General features: G+C 48.6%; 1 protein-coding gene across 1 annotated transcript; it reads left to right on the top strand.

Moving 5' to 3' along the window:
• Nucleotides 1-13727: 13727 nt before the first annotated feature.
• Nucleotides 13728-18739, top strand: LOC310775646 (somatostatin receptor type 2; the record flags this gene model as incomplete). Its single annotated transcript, XM_083635801.1, has 3 exons — nt 13728-14009; nt 15463-15737; nt 18367-18739. The coding sequence occupies exons 1-3, from the start codon at nt 13743-13745 to the stop codon at nt 18737-18739; spliced, it is 915 nt and encodes a 304-aa protein (XP_083491927.1). The 5' UTR covers nt 13728-13742.
• Between the last annotated feature and the right edge of the window lie 2696 nt (nt 18740-21435).

Below are 21435 nucleotides of genomic sequence, written 5' to 3'. Positions count from 1 at the left end.
ACAACATCACTGATGATGACATCATCTCTGATGACATCACTGATGACATCACATAATTAGGTAATTAGGGCAATCACAGCATCACTGATGACATCACATCATTAGGGCAATCACCTAATAAAAAGATCCGGCTCCGTTAGGTCACCCATGGGTGCTCTTTACACCCCCTGAAAGTTTCAGCCCGATCGCACATAAAATGGCATAGCTGTGGCCGAATTTTGTGGATCGTCTACACCTGTCTAATTCAATTTGCCAGTCTTGAGCACGAATTGGCCACTGCACTAACGAGCCACCAGTTTGGGCGCTGTAAATACGGCAGCAGTCTGGGAACCCATCGGTTAAAAAAAATAAAAATCTCTAACCTCTGGGGGCAGCTCCGTTTCGATGTGGTGCAACAGGACCTGAAGAGGTGCGGTCGGCAGCGGAAGAAAATCCCTTTCTGCTCCCTGCAAGCTCTGCCATTGGCTCCAACCGACCAGCTCTGCCCATTAATGGATTCCTTTTCCGCTTCCTGCGTGTCGCTCTCAAATCCGTCCGTCGCTATGAAACAACAATAACAACTATAGCTCGTTGCTAGTAGGAAGTAGCAACTTGCTATATGCTGAAAATGGTAAGTTTTGAATACACACCAGTCACATTCACTTCATTTTGATTGGGTAAAGCGCAGCATGCGTGCAAGTGCTGTTACACCCCTTTTGACGGAGCCTGCCGACAGATTCAAGATGCAATGCATGAGAGAGAGATGAATTCGTCAGTGATTCTTCCCATATTAGTGAGCATGAGCAGTCCCAAGGACAACCAAGGTATGGTATGGTCATCCTTGGGAGGGGGGAAAGAGGGGAGTCACAGTTTTATTCTATGCTCAGGTTTCCTAGGCCAGGCATAACATCTGTAAAAGTACCTTTGTGTGGATTTTTCCTTTCTGTGACTCAAGGGCACCTCAGTATCTTTCTGTTACTCAAGGGCACCTCAGTATTAGCTGTTAATGGATACATCTATCCACTGATGTAGTTCAACAGCTCAATCCATCTGATTAAGAAGACACAGATGCTCCCGTCCTTTACACATCTCTCTCCCCCATCTCTCTCCATCTCTCTCTCTCCCTCCCCCCTCTCTCTCTGGTGCTGCAGTTGTTGGAGGAAAGCAGGAGTTTATTACACGTGAGTAACTCTGGGCTGTTTTTAGTCAATGTTGCCGGGAAACAAAGAGAAGACGAAAATAAGTGGACTCCCAGAAACAGTAAATAAGTGGAGAAGAAGACATCTGGACTTTCCACATGTTCCTCAGCAGCTTCCGCTCCTTCCAAAGCAGTTGAAAGCATTCCATACAGCATTCCATCTGTAACATCATCTTTTACTGAAAATGGGCCTTGTGTCATGCAGGAATTCCATCTAACCACAATAAACAATGCATGATTTATACAATTGATCAATGCGTGTGAGCTGCAGATGCTCCTTATGTGTTTTTTCTGATTGCCTCACATTTTCTCCCCAATTGTACTTGGCCAATTTCCCCCTGCTGCCCCGGTCGCTGCTAGCACGTGGGAGGATCACGCTATTCCCACCAGTTCCCGTCCGCCCGACCAGGCCCCCCGACTGACCAGAGGAGGCACTAGTGCAGCTGTAACAGGGTTGTTATAGATTGTTGAAGTTCGACAAAATTCTTTATTATTTTTTATCTGGCAAGCAAGTCTTGCAGGTTTATTACTTTCTTTGGTTTTACATTTTGTTAATCTATGCAAGGTTTCTCTTTTTATTTGTTGCACTTAGCGCCCTCTTGTGGCTTGTGGTGGATGGTGGTAAACATAGCAACCCGGAAGTCGTCAGCTCGCCCCCTTTGCTTGCTGACGTCTTCACCTATGGTACGTACTGAAACAGCTCCGTGACTTTTGTCAAATGCTAAGTTATAAATCTAACTTCACTCAGATCAAAGTGTATAGTCTGGTCACGCTATGTGACTGTCTGTAAGTTGCAGTTCCACCGTCAATGCTGTTGTTTTGATTAGTGAAGTGTGTTAGCTTGTGTAGTGGTTAGCTGCTGCTGTGTCATGCCCTGTCGTTCTAACGAAGTATTGCGCAACTAATGCAACATTGTGACTGCTTCAGTGAGTTGAATGTATTCCTATTCTGGTGTGCAGGGGCATGGAGCTGTGTGTGTAAATGTCACAGTCATCACCATCCACAATCGTGTGTTTGTTTACAGCTGGGCTGGAAAATAAATGCTGTGAACCTGAGAGAAGAACCTGAGACCTGAAGGTCCTTCAGTCTGCTGTGGGTGAACCAGAAGGACGGGTTACATCTGGTGCCGTGACCTCGTGACTACAGAAGATCAGCCTACCGCCGATCCAGCCTACAGCGGACTGCATTACGACTCAGTTAGAGTTTTGCACAGACACTAAGGTTTCACTAGCAGTAGGAGGAAAAAAATAGTGGAGCAGGAATTAAGCCTAAGGCCGTTTGTTTCGTTTGTGGCTGTTTTAAGTTTGTTTGCCACTCAAGCCAATTTGGAAAGTATTTGGTGAACCTGCTCCATTCTAAATTGTATTTGGACATATAGCAGTAGAAGTGGCTTTTGAGTTGATCGTCAGTTATCAGCCACTGAGGTTAAACAAAAAAAATGATATCCTGGGTTTGCGCAGCTTATTGTTTTCTGCACTTGGGTGATTTGTTTTTTTCTTTCCTTTCATGTTTTTGATGGTCATCTTTCACTGATTGAATTGGTCATCCTGATGAGCAGATGGCAGAGGGAACGCACATGCAGTTTAACGGTGTGCAACCAGGGAACATGGATGTGCGTCCTAAGAGTTTTGGTAGAGGGATGTCTTTGCATACTAGCCCAGTAGCTCAGTACCCTTGCCAGGGTTCCCCGGGTTATGGTAGGGGCATTCCTGCTAACGCTGACAAGTGTGGGGCTAGTCTATTGGTTCACCAGGGTGGCCAGTCCCCTTACGCTTCTACCCCTATTCGCCCCCACTCTGCCCATGTTCACCCCCACTCTACTCCTATTCACCCCCACTCTACTCCTATTCACCCCCACTCTAATTTGAGTGTTTTAATCACAGAGCTGGGGAAACACATAGGAGATTCGGTCACAGCTAGGTTGCTGTCAGATCGGGAGAGTACAAGTAGCCAGGGCAGGGATGGCAGGTGTTCACAGGCTTGTGGCACCACAGTGGACCTTTCACAGCTCAACAGGGTTCTTAAGTCAGACGGTAAAGAGCCCTCCGTCTTCCGCGGTGAGGCAACCGACAAATGCTCTGCCCATGAGTGGGTTGATCTAATGTCGATGTACCTGAAAAAGAAGAGGGTTGGCGTTGCAGACCAGGCTGATGAGATTATGGGCAAGCTTATGGGGAGGGCCAGGGATGTGGTGAGGATAGGCATACGCAGTGACCCATCTCTTAGCGTTGAGCAACAACCTGACACAATCTATGCTATCCTAAAGCAACATTTCAGTGACCTGTCCTACTCATGCATGCCACTTGCTGATTTCTATAGCATGTTTCCCAGGGCTCATGAGAGTCCCATTGACTACTGGGTGTGTCTGAATAAGGTAGCTGATGTAGCAGAAGAATGTCTTGAGCGCCAGGGAAAAAGCATGGGGAACCTTGTAAATGGTAAATGGTAAATGGCCTGCATTTATATAGCGCTTTTATCCAAAGCGCTTTACAGTCAGTAGTTACATTCACCCATTCACACACCGATGTCGGCAGGCTACCACGCAGGGTGCTGGCACACCAACGGGAGCAATTTGGGGTTCAGTATCTTGCCCAAGGACACTTCGACACGCAGACTGGAGGAGCCGGGAATCGAACCACCGACCTCTTTTATCCAAAGCGATTAGTGGACGACCCGCTCTACCTCCTGAGCTACAGCCGCCTTAACAAAGAGGTGGCTATGATGTTTGTGAGACACTGTAATGAGCCTTCCTTGTCTGCTGTATTCAAAAGCAAGCTAGCTGACAGCTGGACAGCAAAAGAGGTCCAAGAGAGGATTGATGAATACCACAGAGAGTCAAAGTCCAGACCCAGCAAACCTACAGCAGAACGCTCTACCAGACAGGCTGTTGCTGTGGTGGGTAGGGATACACAGGAGGTAGGGAGACCTGAGCCTGAGGTTAGTGTGTTGCATTGCCACAAGCAGAGTGCGAGCCAGCCCCAGCAAGGCGTGGATCTCGCTTCAATACAAAGCAGCATGGACAAGATGGCTGAGATGCTTGGCGAGGTGTTGAGTAGGTTAGCTGCCCCTACAAGACCTCCTGCCTTCCGGGGCCACAACCTGTCATTCAGAAAGGGCAGGGTCTCTGGGACTAGAGGCTGCACCATTTGCAGTGACGGTTCTCATTCTACCATTTCCCACTGTCAGTTGCACAACCTGTGTTTCCTGTGTCACCAGCCAGACCACATGAAGCTTCAGAGCCCTAACGCGTCCTCTCGTACACCCCAGCCTGCCCCTGCCTCCCCTTCGCATCAGGGAAACTAGACAGCCCGCATTTTGAGAGGGGCGGTGTGGGCCTTAGTGATAACTCCCTCAGTGATGATCTACAGTCAGTAGATCAATCAATCAATACGTGAGAGTCTCCCCAGTCACCAGACAGTCGTTCTACAGAACACACAGCGTTTGAGAGGCAGCGATAGTTTGTTTTACACGCCTGTAGTTGTCAATGGGTGTGAAACAGTAAACGCCATGCTAGACACAGGTTCTATGGCATGTTCTGTGAGTGAGGCTGTAGAAGAGAATCTCATCGCTGCTGGCATCCTGAACAGGGATGTTCAGCAAGACTTAGATATTGTCCTGGTCGGATGTGGGGGGCAGAGAGTCAATCCTAAGAGAGTTTGCGATCTGCAGCTTGAAGTATATGGATGTGAGTGTGCCCACGCTGGTTGTTCCCGGTCAGGTGGATGACCTCATCATAGGTACGAGTGTAATCAAGCATCTGACAGGCAGATTCAAGGAATCAGACAAATACTGGAAGATGGTTTCTGAGACGACTGGTCCTGACATTGGAGGGCGTGATGACTTCCTTGCCATGCTTGCTGGTATCCACCGGTGGAAAGGCGAGGATGTGCCCGACATCGTAGGGACAGTCAAACTCAACAGTGCTGTAACACTCTTGCCTGGACATGAACACCTGGTGTGGGGAAAGCTCCCGGGCAGATCACGCAGAGCCCCAGCCTGCACCGTGGTGGTTGAGCCAACACAGTCTCATTCCATCCCAAGAAATGTTCTTGTTGGCAGGGTGGTGACTCCCTTATGGGGAGATGGATGGATCCCTATGAAGGTCATAAACCCCACAAACAGGCCAATAACGATCAAGAGGAATGCTAAATTGGCGGGTGTGTACCCATGCCTAGCTGTTGAGGAAATCCAGCCTGCTGAGAGTTTGTGTGTCAGGTCCAACAGCCAACATGTCACAGCTGAACGAGCCTCAGAGTTGCCTGGCGTGGCAGAAGCCTTGAGGGAACATGGCTTGAGTGACTTGGATCTCGACTCGTGCGAAGTCTCAGATCAATGCAAGACAAAGATGTGTGAGCTCACCCTGAAATACTCTGACATCTTCTCCAAGCACAGACTTGACTGTGGCGAGGTGAAAGACTTTGTTCACAAGATCCATCTGGTGGATGAAAGACCTTTCAAGCTCCCTTACAGACGTGTGCCACCTGCTCACTACCAGATACTCAGAGTGACGCTGAATGAAATGGAGGAGAAAGGAATCATCAGAAAGTCAACCAGTGAGTTTGCCTCGCCACTCGTCTTAGTCTGGAAGAGGAACGGTGACCTACGCATCTGTACTGACTTCCGTTGGCTCAACGCCCGGACGGTGAAGGACGCTTACCCGTGTTCCACATCAAGCAGACTGCCTTGCTGCTCTGGGTAACGCGCTGTTCAGTACCATGGACCTCACATCCGGATTTTACAATGTCCCTCTTCACGAAGACCACAAGAAGTTCACTGTCTTTTCCTCACCTGTTGGCCTTCATGAGTATAACAGACTCCCGCAAGGTCTGTGTAACAGCCCGGCAAGTTTCATGCATATGATGATGATAATTTTTGGTGATCAAAACTTCATGAACTTGCTCTGTTATCTTGATGACCTACTGGTCTTTGCGCCAAGTGAAGAGGAGGCGGTGAGGAGGCTCGAGATGGTCTTTGAGCGGTTGCGGGTGCACAACCTTAAGTTGGCCCCCAAGAAGTGTCATCTTCTGCACCGATCGGTCCGCTTCTTGGGCCACATTATAGACAGTAGTGGTGTATCGACAGATCCCGATAAGGTGGAAGCCATACATAAAGTGTCTAAGTCAGACTTGATGCTTCCAGATGGTCAGACCCCATGCCCCAAAAGGGTCAAGTCATTCTTGGGGTTAGTCATGTGGTACCAACGCTTTATCCCAGGCTGCTCTGCTGTGGCGAAACCTCTCAACCGGTTGACAGCCGAGTCAAAGGTCAACAATTCAAAGAAAGGGAAGGGGCAAAAGCGCGTGACAGCTTACAGGAAGCTGACAGCTGCGGACTGGACCCCAGAGTGCGACCAGGCACTGCAGAACCTGAAAGACGCCCTGCTCAATAATGTCATACTGGCTCACCCCGATTTCTCCAAGCCCTTCGTCCTTTCCACTGACGCGTCATCTGACGGCTTAGGTGCTGTCCTGTCCCAGGTAGCTCCAGGTGATGAGCGGGCTCGGCCTATAGCATTTGCTAGTAAGTCCTTGAACAAGGCCCAGAGCAATTATCCCGCTCACCGCTTGGAGTTTCTGGCGCTAAGATGGGCGGTCTGCGAGAAATTCAGCCACTGGCTCAAAGGTCATGTTTTCACCGCTTGGAGAGACAACAACCCGCTCGCCCATATTCTCACCAAGCCAAAGCTAGATGCGTGCGAGCAACGCTGGGTTGCAAAGTTGGCTGCTTACGAGTTTGACATCAAATACGTGCCTGGGCTGAAGAATGTTGTTGCAGACGCCCTCAGTAGAAAGCCTTTTGCGGGGAAGAGGATCGGTGAACGTCTGATCAGTGAGCCATACGGATGTCTACTGGAGGAGTCAGAGGGGCTGTCTGGAGGTGATGTTCAGGAGGCCTTCAGGTGGTCGAAAGTCCGCCAATCTACTCAGAAAGCTGAGAGAAGAGGCAAGAAGGCAGCGCCTGTTGCAGCAGCACACTCAGTTGGCTCCCTGTCTGGAGCTGAAGTGTCGGATCTCCTAGACTCTCATAATAACTGGGACACAGCTGCAAGAATCAGATCCACAGTCCTGGTTGGCCACGTCCAGAGTGTCATGTCTGTTGGCCAAGATGCATTGCCGTCTATCTCGAAGCAAGATCTCAGAGACAAGCAGCGGGAAGATGCCGACTTAACGAGAGTGATGTTCTATGTCGAGCGGCATCGCAGACCTTGAAGGAGGGAGAGACCCAACGAGGCTGTGAGTGCTTTGAGGCTGATGAGGCAGTGGGAGAAGTTGGTGCTAGAGGATGGCATCCTGTATCGTGTGTCTAAAGATCCCATCACCAGGAAGAAGAGACACCAGTATGTCGTTCCTTTGTCACTGAGGGAGGCTGCTGTGTGTGGGTGTCATGAAGACGCGGGTCACCAGGGTCAAGACAGGACCTTCTCCCTTGTGAAGCAGAGGTTCTACTGGAGCTCTATGGAGCAGGATGTTAGAGACCACGTGAAGCGCTGCGCCAGGTGTGTGATGGGAAAGACGCCAGAGCCAGATGGCCGTGCGCCACTTGAGAGCATCAAAACGACAGCGCCCTTGGAATTAGTATGCATAGACTTCTGGACAGCGGAGGATTCCAAGAACCGCAGTGTTGATGTCTTGGTCGTGACGGACCACTTCACCAAACTGGCGCACGCATTCCACTGCCCTGACCAGACAGCCAGGCAGGTGGCACGGAAATTGTGGGATAATTTCTTCTGCTACTACGGCTTCCCCCAGCGAATACACTCGGACCAGGGCGCCAACTTCGAGAGCGAGTTGATAGCGGCCCTTCTTCAGGTCTCAGGCGTTAAGAAGTCCCACACCACAGCTTATCACCCGATGGGGAACGGGTCAGCTGAGCGTTTCAACCGTACATTGGGGAATATGATTAGGATGCTCCCACCACGTGCAAAGCAGAGCTGGCCTCAGATGTTACACACCTTGACGTTTATGTACAACAGCACCACCCATGAGACTACTGGTTTCCCTCCATTCTACCTTATGTTTGGTCGGGTACCCCGTCTGCCAGTCGATGTTCTGTTCAAGTCTGCTCTGAGACAGGGGCGTATGCAGAAATTGAATTATAGGTGGGCCTGGATCAAATTGGGTGGGCCTGGATAGGAAGGGGTGCAGACGCCCGGCCGAAGGCAAGAAAAATTTGACGTGTTATTTTACTAAAAATAATGCATTTGACCATCATTTCAAGTAGAATGATACCACCCAAGCAAGAATATTTCAAGTGTTTCAAGTGCTTTACTGAAATATTTGGACCATATAATGATAATACAATTATCTCAACCTTAAAAGGTTACATATAGGTGCCATGTTGCATACATGAATGCTTATACTTGTGTGTATACTGTTACTTTATACAGAAATTAGAACCACTGATCCATATACTGCTGTGAGTTTAAAAAATAACAACACTGAGGCTGCTTCAAGTTTGAACAAGACACCCTCTGGTTTATTTATCCACAGAGAGAACAAAATTCCTAGATGTCATGAAGTTGTCATGCATTAGACTCTGGAGATGATGTGCCCTGCGTTTACAAAAGTAACAAAACCATTGGCTAGCAATGCAGCAGCAAGTTTGCCTCTAGAAAACAACCAATTAAAAAAAAAAAAAAAAAAAAAAATTTTGGGTGGGCCAGGGCAAGAAGTGGGTGGGCGTGTGCCTACCCAGGCCCACCCGTAGATACGCCCCTGCTCTGAGAGATGATGGTGAGGTCTCGTTCCCACAGTACGTTGAGGGGCTGAAGAAAGATCTGCGTGAGGCCATGGTGCTGGCGGAGAAGCATGCCGGTAATGAGCAGAGGCGACAGGCCGACATATACAACCGGAGGGTCAAGGGGGTGGAGATCGAGCCCGGTGACAGAGTTCTCCTAGCAAACAAGGGAGAGAGAGGGTGCAAGAAGTTGGCGGACCGATGGGGTGATGTGGTTTACACCGTGGTCAACAGCAACCCCAGAACCCACACCTTTGAGGTCCGTCATCCCATCTCAGGCCAGTCGAAGGTTGTCCACCGTAACTTGATGCTCTGTGTGAATTTCTTGCCAGCCTTGCCCGAAGCTGATGAGTGTGACTCCCTAGTCTCTTCCTGTGCTTCGGATGATGAGTCTGTGGATCTCTCCACTGGGCAGCCTACACAACCTGACTGTCCCTCTCTGATCTCTTCCCGTGCTTCAGATGGGAATGAAGCTCTGGATCTCTCCACTGAATGCCTTGCACAGCCAACATTGGGTTTCTCGGATTCCTATGGAAGGCACTGATCACACGCTCAAAGTTCTTGTGCCACCGTCAGAGAGTCAGGTCGTGGATGATGTCCATGTAGATGCGTGTGTGGCAGGTTCGTCTCCGGCTGGAGGCGTTCCTTTAAGTGTTTCAGACTCTAATAATGGCCAGAGCTGCCAGAGTAACACAGAGCGAGTTGGGCCTGACACTTCTAAAACAGTTGCATCTGATCTATGCCCTGAAAGTGTAACAACTGTCAAGAGCAGGGCTGGCCGTGTCGTTAGACCTGTCAGTAGGCTTATCCAGACTATGAACGGTCAGAAACTGCACACAGACTGATAAGCTGAGAACATGGGCTAGTTCCTTGTTTAGTGTGAACACAGTGTGTCAGATTCCCTTCCTAGGTTATTTTTTTTCCAATTCACCGTTGCTTTCTTCCATACCTCTGTACCACGCCATTGTAGATGGCTAATCTGAGTTTGAATTGAATGTGAGAAGTGTATACTGGCACTTTTTATGTCATCTGTGAAGGGTTTGTGATAAGCGCTGCACTGCCTGAGTTCTTTACTGAACGGCCCTATGGCTTGATGGGACACATTGTTGTGTGTGTTGTTCATTCAAAGTGTTGGTTGTGAGGTATGGAGGGATGCGTTTGAAGGTGTTTTGGAATTTTGATGAATTCAGGGGAGGAGAATGTAACAGGGTTGTTATAGATTGTTGAAGTTCGACAAAATTCTTTATTATTTTTTATCTGGCAAGCAAGTCTTGCAGGTTTATTACTTTCTTTGGTTTTACATTTTGTTAATCTATGCAAGGTTTCTCTTTTTATTTGTTGCACTTAGCGCCCTCTTGTGGCTTGTGGTGGATGGTGGTAAACATAGCAACCCGGAAGTCGTCAGCTCGCCCCGTTTGCTTGCTGACGTCTTCACCTATGGTATGTACTGAAACAGCTCCGTGACTTTTGTCAAATGCTAAGTTATAAATCTAACTTCACTCAGATCAAAGTGTATAGTCTGGTCACGCTATGTGACTGTCTGTAAGTTGCAGTTCCACCGTCAATGCTGTTGTTTTGATTAGTGAAGTGTGTTAGCTTGTGTAGTGGTTAGCTGCTGCTGTGTCATGCCCTGTCGTTCTAACGAAGTATTGCGCAACTAATGCAACATTGCGACTGCTTCAGTGAGTTGAATGTATTCCTATTCTGGTGTGCAGGGGCATGGAGCTGTGTGTGTAAATGTCACAGTCATCACCATCCACAATCGTGTGTTTGTTTACAGGTATGTTTGCACTATTTTATGAACACTGTAAAAACTGCATAGAAATATTGTTATTTATTTTTGCATATAAATATAGAAAAAATGGGTTCATGGTAGTTTATGTGAGAACACAAAATACATATTTTGTATGTTTTATTTTATTTTGTAAAAGGAAAAACTATACGATCACTCACTATGCGAGAGAGTTGTACAGCCCCTTTGCTTGCTGACGTCTTCACCTATGGGGCATGGAGCTGTGTGTGTAAATGTCACAGTCATCACCATCCCCAATCGTGTGTTTGTTTACAGGGGCATGGAGCTGTGTGTGTAGGGGCCCCTTTGAAAATGGCCATGAGGGTTAAGAGGTTGGGGGCACCTTCTGGATAATGTGGCTCAGCGTCCAGTTGATCCCACAGCTCTCTAACATGTGAAATGCTGCTGACAAATAGCTTCCAAATTTAGCTCCAAGAAACTGAGTGAGGGCAGGAGAGCGGTGTCTCCAGGGGGTCGTTAAGCATCGAGCCAATCAGGAACTGAGACTACAAAGGCATTTTTTCACTTCATTGGGATCAGTTAAAATGGGGGGGGGGGGGGGGGGCGGCAGATCCGGGGTAATAAAACAAAGGTGGTGGTCATCTGTGGTATCCAATGAATAAGCTCTGGGATCCGCTGCTGTAAGCGCCATTAGAACATGAAAAGGTAAATCCCACAGTAAATATGAAAGCTGAAGAATGTGTGCCTGGAAAACCCTCTTCTGTGTGTGTGTGTGTGTGTGTGTGTGTGTGTGTGTGTGTGTGTGTGTGTTCGTGTGTAATGCAAAACTCCAGACCGTTCCTTGTACTTCCACTAGAGCTGCAGGAAAATAAAAAATCGTCCCTGGGGGATGGTCCTGGGGTACAGTCCTGGGGGGCGGTCCTGTGGGACGGTCCTGGGGGGACGGTCCTGGGGTATTCCAGCTATGCGTGTCGGAGAGGCAACAGGACGGGGGTCATTACTCATTTACGCTCTTTAATCTTCTAAAATCTAAACCCTCTCAACATGGGGCCCGGGGAGCACCCGCCACCCGGGGAGCACCCCCCACCCGGGGAGCACCCCCCACCCGGAGAGCACCCCCCACCCGGGCTCCTTCAGGGGGTTCCAGGGGGTCCACAGGCAAATTAATGAATTGTTAAACTTCACCATTATTTATTTTACTGTAGAAGAGGTTAACAAAGTTAGAGACTGTTTTGATCATAGTTTCTCTGTTATCTCTCTACCTACAATACAGACAGTCTGTTATCTCTCTACCTACAATACAGTCTGTTATCTCTCTACCTACAATACAGTCAGTCTGTTATCTCTCTACCTACAATACAGACAGTCTGTTATATCTCTACCTACAATACAGACAGTCTGTTATCTCTCTACCTACAATACAGACAGTCTGTTATCTCTCTACCTACAATACAGACAGTCTGTTATCTCTCTACCTACAATACAGACAGTCTGTTATCTCTCTACCTACAATACAGACAGTCATGGAATTCTGGACAAAATCATATCTGACAATAACAATCTCAGATTTGGGTCTGTGGGCCAAATGTAGACCAAGTTAGGGGTCTTTGAAAAGGAAAAGGTTGAGAATGATCCCCCAACCCTCTCTCTCCTCTCTCTATCTCTATCCTCTCTCCCATTCCATCCCATCCTCTCTTCACTTTTTCCACATTCTTCATCCCTTCTTCTCTCTTCCATCTTTCACCTCCTTCCTATCTTCTCCTCCTTTTGTGATGGATAATCATAAGAAAAACAAAAACAAGGATGAGGAGGGGGCGTGACCATGTCAAATGTCAAAAGACAAAAGCCGTGACAAAACAGACATGGAGCTTTGCTTTCCTGTCAGCACATTCACTCCGTGGAAGTCAATTGGGCTTTTAAAGGTGGGTGGCCCTGGCGACGAGTGTGTGTGTGTTTGGGTGTGGGTGTGGGTGTGGGTGTGTAGTTGAACTCATTGTATGACCCCCCCACTGAACTGTGAGGAGCTTAGGAGACAGAAGAAGAGTGTAGTGTGAGTGTGGTGAAAGAGAAGGATGGGGGGAACGAAGCAAACAGAGGTGGACGGGCAAGAAGAAAGGAGGAAAGGCAAGGAGGGGAGGTGGAGAGAGGTAGAGATAGAATGCCAGAGAGAAAGAGAGCGAGAGAGAAAGAGAGAGAGAGAGTGAGTTATGAAAACAAAAGTATTGTAGCAGATGGGACCGGGCTTTACCTTGGAAACAGCATAACAGCGGAGGGGTTGGAGCTTATCGCAATCTCTGGAGGGTGACGAATGGGGGGGGGGGGTAAAGTCCACAGCACACACACACACACACACACACACACACACAGTGGGGCGAGACATATAAAATGACTCAGAGGGAGAGAGAGTGCAGGCAGGCATCTGATCCAGCTCCTGGTTCTTTCCACTCAACTCTGGAGTGCACAGCTCTCAGGCACAACTCTGGAGTGTGTGTGTGTGTGTGTGTGTGTGTGTGTGTGTGTGTGTGTGTGTGTGTGTGTGTGTGTGTGTGTGTGTGTGTGTGTGTGTGTGTGTGTGTGTGTGTGTGTGTGTGTGTGTGTGTGTGGAGGTGTGCATGTGTGTGAGAGAGAGCGCACGTGGGAAGGAGTAAGCGTCTTCTCCTGCTGTACCTCCACACAGGAATACACTTCAAGAAGAAAGGACATTTGTCACTGATGTCTGGCTGCCTTTTTGAACCTGGAGCGCGGATTTTTCAAAAAATAAAAACAAATCCCCACAAATCTGTGTGTGTTGGGGGAGCCTGTGTTTTCAGTTGATTTGTTCCTTGTTTCTATATATTTACTGTGTGACAGGGGAATCAAGGCTGCCTAACTGCTTGCGGAGGAATTTAAACAGAAGCAACTGAACTGTTGATGCTATGCTGTGAGCGCCAAAGAATTGACTCTGTTTTGGATTTATTTTTTTAGTCTTTTTTTCTTCAGAGAATGGATTCCTCATATTCCTACTATGACTCTAACAGCACCTACGTGGACCAGGACCTTTACTTTGGGGACCACGCCAATGGCTTCAGCATCACCATGGCTGTCCTCTACCTGCTCGTCTGCATCCTGGGCCTGGCCGGGAACTCCCTGGTCATCGTGACCATTTTGAAACTGGACAAAATGACGTCTGCCGCCACGGTGTACATCTTCAACCTGGCGCTGGCCGACGGCCTCTTCATGGTGGGGCTGCCCTTCATCGCCATGCAGAACTTCCGCAACCGCTGGGAGTTCGGCGACCTGGCCTGCAAGGTGGTGATGGTTCTCGACGGCATCAACCAGTTCACCAGCGTCTTCTGCTTGACGGTGATTAGATTAGATTAGCCTTTATAGAGTACCTCAGGAATGAATCTGGAAGACCTGGATGTTAGAACTTCTGATTCGCTGGTCTCAAAGTCGATGGAATTTTTGTATGCCGATTTCGGTTAAATGCCTGAAATAAGGTTTGACTTTTGAAGCGTTTACGATGATGTTGCTGAACACAAAGTTCACCGTCTCATGAACTTGGAGTTGAGCTGCTCAGTGGCCAGCAGATGAGACTGTGGTTGTACTGGGCAGCTTCCAGGTATGAATGTGTGTGTGAATGTGAACAGGGCGCTCCTGAAAAAGAGAGCATTGCTCTCAGTGAGACTCCCCCTGTATAAATAAAGGTAAAAAAAAAAATATATATATTATTATTATCTTGCTGAACACAAAGTTCACTGTCTCATGAACTTTTGTTAACCACACACCTTACTTCAGGCATCCATGCAAAACATGTATTTTGACAATGGTAACAATGTCCAAAATACCAAATTCATGCTGTCATTTGGTAATCGAAAAAATTCTGTAAGAATTGCATGACATGGTTGGGACCAATGGATGCCTTAGGCCTTAGGAGTACATGTAGAAAATCAGGGACATTTTCGGGGACAGCTCCAGCCGGGGACAGGTCACCAAAAATGGGGACTGTCCTTGAGAATCACCTTACACATACAGTAGCTGCTGTCTGGGAGTGCCCGAGGTGCCCTCGGCCACAGTGGGTGTTACAATACTAACGTATATTTTAACTCCTACATTTTTTAGTTTATTCCAGCTAGTTTATGGTATCTCCATAAAACATGGATTTTCACCCTGATATGTGTATGAGGTGTCTCTATTGTAAGTTATTCACAGTAAAAAGTATCATTGGTTGCTAGGTAACAGACATAATAGTTGATAACCAATGTTGGATTGAGCATTTAGGATGTCCTAAACAGACACATAGCATAGGATTTAGTAAGATAAGATAGGATTCCTAAAGTTAGTTAGGATTTGCTTCTGTAACACGAAATCAGAAAAAATCCTATCTCGATGTTTCCTATCTTAACTTAAAGGAACACTCCACCGATTTTCAACCCGCTTTTTATCATTACAAAATCAGTAGTATATCAGAAAACTGTAAACTGTTTTGCAGGCATTCATTTAGTTTGACAGTTATTGAGAGTTGATTTGAGTTAAGTTGTGGATCAGTGATGTAATTTGTGCACAAATGACATCACTGATCCACAACTTAAAAAATGTACACGCTGTACACGCACACACTGTACACACACACTCACACAATCCCACATAGCTATACACATCCATCCCCGAGTACATTCCTAGGTCCTACCTCAACCCTGCTCAGCCAACCATTATGCTGATGATGATGAAGATGATGATCATGATTGTTATTATCTTATTTATGTTTCAAACTGTGGTCAGACTGACTGAATGTCTGATGTGATCTGGGTCACAGGTGATGAGCGTGGACCGGTACATGGCGCTGGCTGACCCGCTGCGCTTCGCCCCCTGGAGGAGCCCGCGGCGGGCCAAGGCCGTGGCGGGAGTCTTGTGGCTGCTCTCGCTGCTGGCCGTGCTGCCCCTGGCGCTGACCTTCTCGGTGCGCGACGGCCTGTGCACGCTGGACCCCGCAGTGTGGCTGGGCTTCCTCACCTACACCTTCGTCCTGGGCTTTGTGCTGCCCTTCTCCGTCATGACGGTGGCCTACACAGCGCTGCTGCTCACGCTGAGGTGTGTAGGGGCGGAATGTGTGGTGGTCTGTAGGGGTGGAATGTGTGGTGGTCTGTAGGGGTGGAATGTGTGGTGGTCTGTAGGGGTGGAATGCGTGGTGGTCTGTAGGGGTGGAATGCGTGGTGGTCTGTAGGGTCGTGGTGGTCTGTAGGGGCGGAATGTGTGGTGGTCTGTAGGGGTGGAATGTGTGGTGGTCTGTAGGGGTGGAATGTGTGGTGGTCTGTAGGGGTGGAATGCGTGGTGGTCTGTAGGGGCGTAATGCGTGGTGGTCTGTAGGAGCGGAATGCATGGTGGTCTGGGGTGGAATGCGTGGTGGTCTGTAGGGGTGGAATGTGTGGTGGTCTGGGGTGGAATGCGTGGTGGTCTGTAGGGGTGGAATGTGTGGTGGTCTGTAGGGGTGGAATGTGTGGTGGTCTGTAGGGGTGGAATGTGTGGTGGTCTGTAGGGGTGGAATGTGTGGTGGTCTGTAGGGGTGGAATGTGTGGTGGTCTGTAGGGGTGGAATGTGTGGTGGTCTGTAGGGGTGGAATGCGTGGTGGTCTGTAGGGGTGGAATGCGTGGTGGTCTGTAGGGTCGTGGTGGTCTGTAGGGGCGGAATGTGTGGTGGTCTGTAGGGGTGGAATGTGTGGTGGTCTGTAGGGGTGGAATGTGTGGTGGTCTGTAGGGGTGGAATGCGTGGTGGTCTGTAGGGGCGTAATGCGTGGTGGTCTGTAGGAGCGGAATGCATGGTGGTCTGGGGTGGAATGCGTGGTGGTCTGTAGGGGTGGAATGTGTGGTGGTCTGGGGTGGAATGCGTGGTGGTCTGTAGGGGTGGAATGTGTGGTGGTCTGTAGGGGTGGAATGTGTGGTGGTCTGTAGGGGTGGAATGTGTGGTGGTCTGTAGGGGCGTAATGCGTGGTGGTCTGTAGGAGCGGAATGCATGGTGGTCTGTAGGGGTGGAATGCGTGGTGGTCTGTAGGGGTGGAATGTGTGGTGGTCTGTAGGGGTGGAATGTGTGGTGGTCTGTAGGGGTGGAATGCGTGGTGGTCTGTAGGGGTGGAATGCGTTCTGTAGGGGTGGAATGTGTGGTGGTCTGTAGGGGCGGAATGCATGGTGGTCTGTAGGGGCGGAATGTGTGGTGGTCTGTAGGGGCGGAATGCATGGTGGTCTGTAGGGGTGGAATTCGTGGTGGTCTGTAGGGGTGGAATGTGTGGTGGTCTGTAGGGGTGGAATGTGTGGTGGTGTGTAGGGGCGGAATGTGTGGTGGTGTGTAGGGGCGGAATGTGTGGTGGTCTGTAGGGGTGGAATGTGTGGTGGTCTGTAGGGGTGGAATGCGTTCTGTAGGGGTGGAATGTGTGGTGGTCTGTAGGGGTGGAATGTGTGGTGGTCTGTAGGGGTGGAATGCGTTCTGTAGGGGTGGAATGTGTGGTGGTCTGTAGGGGTGGAATGCGTGGTGGTCTGTAGGGGCGGAATGCATGGTGGTCTGTAGGGGTGAAATGTGTGGTGGTCTGTAGGGGTGGAATGCGTTCTGTAGGGGTGGAATGTGTGGTGGTCTGTAGGGGTGGAATGCGTGGTGGTCTGTAGGGGCGGAATGCATGGTGGTCTGTAGGGGTGAAATGTGTGGTGGTCTGTAGGGGCGGAATGCATGGTGGTCTGTAGGGGCGGAATGTGTGGTGGTCTGTAGGGGCGGAATGCGTGGTGGTCTGTAGGGGCGGAATGCGTGGTGCAGCTTTTTTGAGATTTTGAGTGATTTGGTTACTAGAACATCATGGTGAATAATTATTTTCATAAAACAAAAGGGAAATTATTTTTAAGGTTTTTGGTGAATGCCACTGTAGAAAATGGAACGTTGTGGAATGTTTAAAGCCATTTTCACGTTTTACTTTTAGACACATAACAAATTAAATCCCTTTCCACTCCCGGCAAGCTCTGCCATTGGCTCCGACCATTTCAGTTGGAGCGAAGTGAAATCCGTTTCCGCTCACAAATGCCTCCGTTGCTGTGAAACAACAACAACATTGCTAGTTAGCGACCTATAGGCTGAAAATGGAAAGTTTTGATGAAGATTTGGATTGTGCAATAAAGCAGGCCTGCTTGGTGCTTTCAGTGGATGGTTGTAGAGATAACAGAGTGAGAGTAAGAGCAGCCAGACTCTCTCCTGCACTGGCAGCGCAGGACAGACGGGCCCTACACACCACCCGCGATAAACTCACATGTACTCGCACTCGCCCAGTCAGCCCTGCCCCGCTGCTACAGCGTGGTTGGCTGCCTTGCTGTATTTCCAGCTTCAATTGGTCGATTTCGAAATGCCCCTCCTTCCCTCGCTGCCATCTTGTCGCTCACCAGCTTGCAAAGCATGCTGGGATACCTGGCGGAGGACATCGCAGGCGACAAGACGAGAGGAGGGGCCAAAACCGAAATAGACCAATTGAAGACAGAAATACAGCAATGCAGCCAACCAAGCTGCAGCAGCGGGGCAGGTCTTGACAGGGCGAGTGCGAGTACTGTACATGCGAGTTTGTCTGCCAAGAGAGTCTAGTTCTGGGGAGGCATTTGGGAGTCAGGTGTTGTAGTGTCTTTTTTTTAAGATGGGTTTTGAGTTGGTTTTTGGATGAAGAGAGTAAGTGTGAGTTGGATTTTATTTCCTATAGGTCGCAGCGTGTCCGGGCGGCGGTGGCAGCGACGCATGAGGGCCAGCGGCTCGAGAGGCAGGTCACTCAGATGGTGGTGGCGGTGGTCGTGGTGTTCGGCGTGTGCTGGCTGCCCTTCTACACCTTCAACTTCTGCTCGCTGTTCAGAAGCCAGCTGCTTCTGAGCTTCATGCAGGCCTTCGAATTCGTGGTCCTATTGTCCTACTCCTGGAGCTGTGCCAACCCCCTCCTCTATGCCTGCCTGTCGGACACCTTCAGACGACACTTCCGCGCCCTCCTCTGCCCCGCCAAGTGCTCGGCCGACGCGTGGTGCGACGCGGACACCGAGCGCTACGACCTGAACCACACCGGTGCTGTCAGCATGCTGGCATAGCCAGAAGAGCATCAACTGAAGCTGTTCAAAATGTCTGCCTCTCACACGCACTTACACCCCTCTGCCTCTCACACGCACTTCAAATGGCATCATTCATTTTGGCATTCAGATTTTCCATGATAAACTCTCATAATAGAATGTAGACCCATCTCCTTTTCTGTGCGATATTGTATCATTTGATTTTCTAATCATTCAGACCATCAGAGGAGACCTGCTCCACTGCATGTAGTTATTATTCAGACCATCGGGGGGAGACCTGCTCCACTGCATCTAGTTATCATTCAGACCATAAGGGGGAGACCTGCTCCACTGCATGTAGTTATCATTCAGACCATAAGGGGGAGACCTGCTCCACTGCATCTAGTTATCATTCAGACCATAAGGGGGAGACCTGCTCCACTGCATCTAGTTATCATTCAGACCATAAGGGGGAGACCTGCTCCACTGCATGTAGTTATCATTCAGACCATCGGGGGAAGACCTGCTCCACTGCATCTAGTTATCATTCAGACCATAAGGGGGAGACCTGCTCCACTGCATCTAGTTATCATTCAGACCATAAGGGGAAGACCTGCTCCACTGCATCTAGTTATCATTCAGACCATAAGGGGAAGACCTGCTCCACTGCATCTAGTTATCATTCAGACCATAAGGGGGAGACCTGCTCCACTGCATCTAGTTATCATTCAGACCAGCGGGGGGAGACCTGCTCCACTGCATCTAGTTATCATTCAGACCATAAGGGGAAGACCTGCTCCACTGCATCTAGTTATTGGATTTCACAATAAACGAATGAAATGAGACACAACGACAGGAGAGGGATGAGCTATGGACAATCAGCATGTAAACTGAATAACATCAGTCCCTCTCTCACACACAGGCACGCACGCACGCGCACACACACACACACACACACACACACACACACACACACACACACACACACACACACACACACACACACGCATGCATGCATGCACACACACACATGCACATGTGAGCACACACACACATACGCATGCATGCATGCACACACACACACACACACACACACACACACACACACACGCACATGTGAGCACACACACACACACACGGCAGCTGACTCGATGACTGTCATGTGGGGATATAAAGGACAGTTCCACTGTGATTGTAGTTTTTGCTCACTTCCTGTAGGCTATCTCTTTCTCACATCCTGCAGATGGTTTTTCAGCGTTGTCATGTAAAGAGATACTTGCTGTTTTTCCATTGTTTCTGTTTTTCAAAGTAAATCATTTGAAACAAACATGGAAATATTATTCCCAGGAAAGAAGAGGTAATCCTTATCAAGAGTTTTACTTGATCAAACCAAGAGGTGCGAGATGAATCATGAGTGACCATAGAACATTCGACTCTGTGTGTGTGTGTGTGTGTGTGTGTGGGGGGGGGGGGGGGTTGTTGGTGGGTGGTAAAGACAATGATTGTCTCAGCTTAAATAAATAAATGAATCAATAAATGCGTAAATAAGTGAATAATTAATTAAATAAACAAATAAATAAATAAGTGAATAATGAAATAAATAAACACACTTCTGGGTTGGCCATCCCTGCCGTACTCTCAACTTGGGCTCGTCCCCTGCACACAGAGAAACGCCCGCTACACCCCCTCACATCCATGATTGATTGATTGATTGATTGATTGAAGTGTTTATTTCGAATATGAAAGCAAAATAATAAAATAAAAGCCATTTCAGATACAAAGAAAAATAGAGATGACAAGCACCTAAAGGTCATGCTCATTAAAATTGCCTAAGTGTGTGTGTGTGTGTGTGTGCGTGCACGCACGTGCGCGTGTGTGTGAGTGTGTTTGTGTGTGTAATTAAGCCATAGGCATTTTCATTGGTACTCTTCTTCTGTCTGATCCCCCCTGCACCCTCAGTCTACATGTAATTAACACCAGATGCCAACTTCTTGAGAGGCGTCCCAGTAAGAGTATTGATACAGCCCCAGAAAGAGAGAGACAGTGTGAGAGAGCTCAGGCAGAGAGAGCAGTCCCCTCACTCAGCTAGTCCTGATGCTCAGTTCACTATTTGTCTGAAAACTCCTGGGAATGTCTGGACCTGCTGGTTAAGTTAAGGTGACCAGATTTCTCAAATGAAAATCGGGGACATTTCCAGTCCAGCAATCAATATATCATTAAAATATCCAATGTTATTACCTATGAATTAATAAAGGGGGATGATTCTGGTTTCATTTATTTTGCCCATGGCTGTTGTACTGTAATAAACAGTGTCGGCTTCACGAAGAGGCCCCTGGTTCCCTATTAGGCCTGGCCATCCGAACCTACAGCGCCGAATGTTTTATGAATAGCCTCAGATCTCTATTTTCGGTGTCGTCCTAAGTGCTTCTTCATTGTTCAAGATTTACTGAAAGAGCTGCAGCAGAACATGAAAACACGTGTGGATGCCTGATGGGCTACATAGACATGTGATGCTTTGATATGCTTTTAACCCGCCCGTAAGCCTCCTGCAACCTTTCTGCTTGAGTGGTTTGCCAATAGACACGTCTGTAAAGGGGAGACTCGAGTACTCATAGAATCCCATCCTCATTTAGATATCTTGAGATGAGAATGGTCAAGGGTCCCCTTTGAAATTGACTATGCCGGTTTTTCATAATGCATTATTTAGCCCCCTTCCTGACAAGGTAGCATGGCATTGT

The sequence above is a fragment of the Poromitra crassiceps genome (genome assembly GCF_964638095.1).
Source record: "Poromitra crassiceps genome assembly, chromosome: 4".
Lineage (NCBI taxonomy): Eukaryota > Metazoa > Chordata > Actinopteri > Beryciformes > Melamphaidae > Poromitra > Poromitra crassiceps.
The sequence above is the reverse complement of the archived record's forward strand: the minus strand, read 5'-3'. Positions and strand labels throughout refer to the sequence as shown.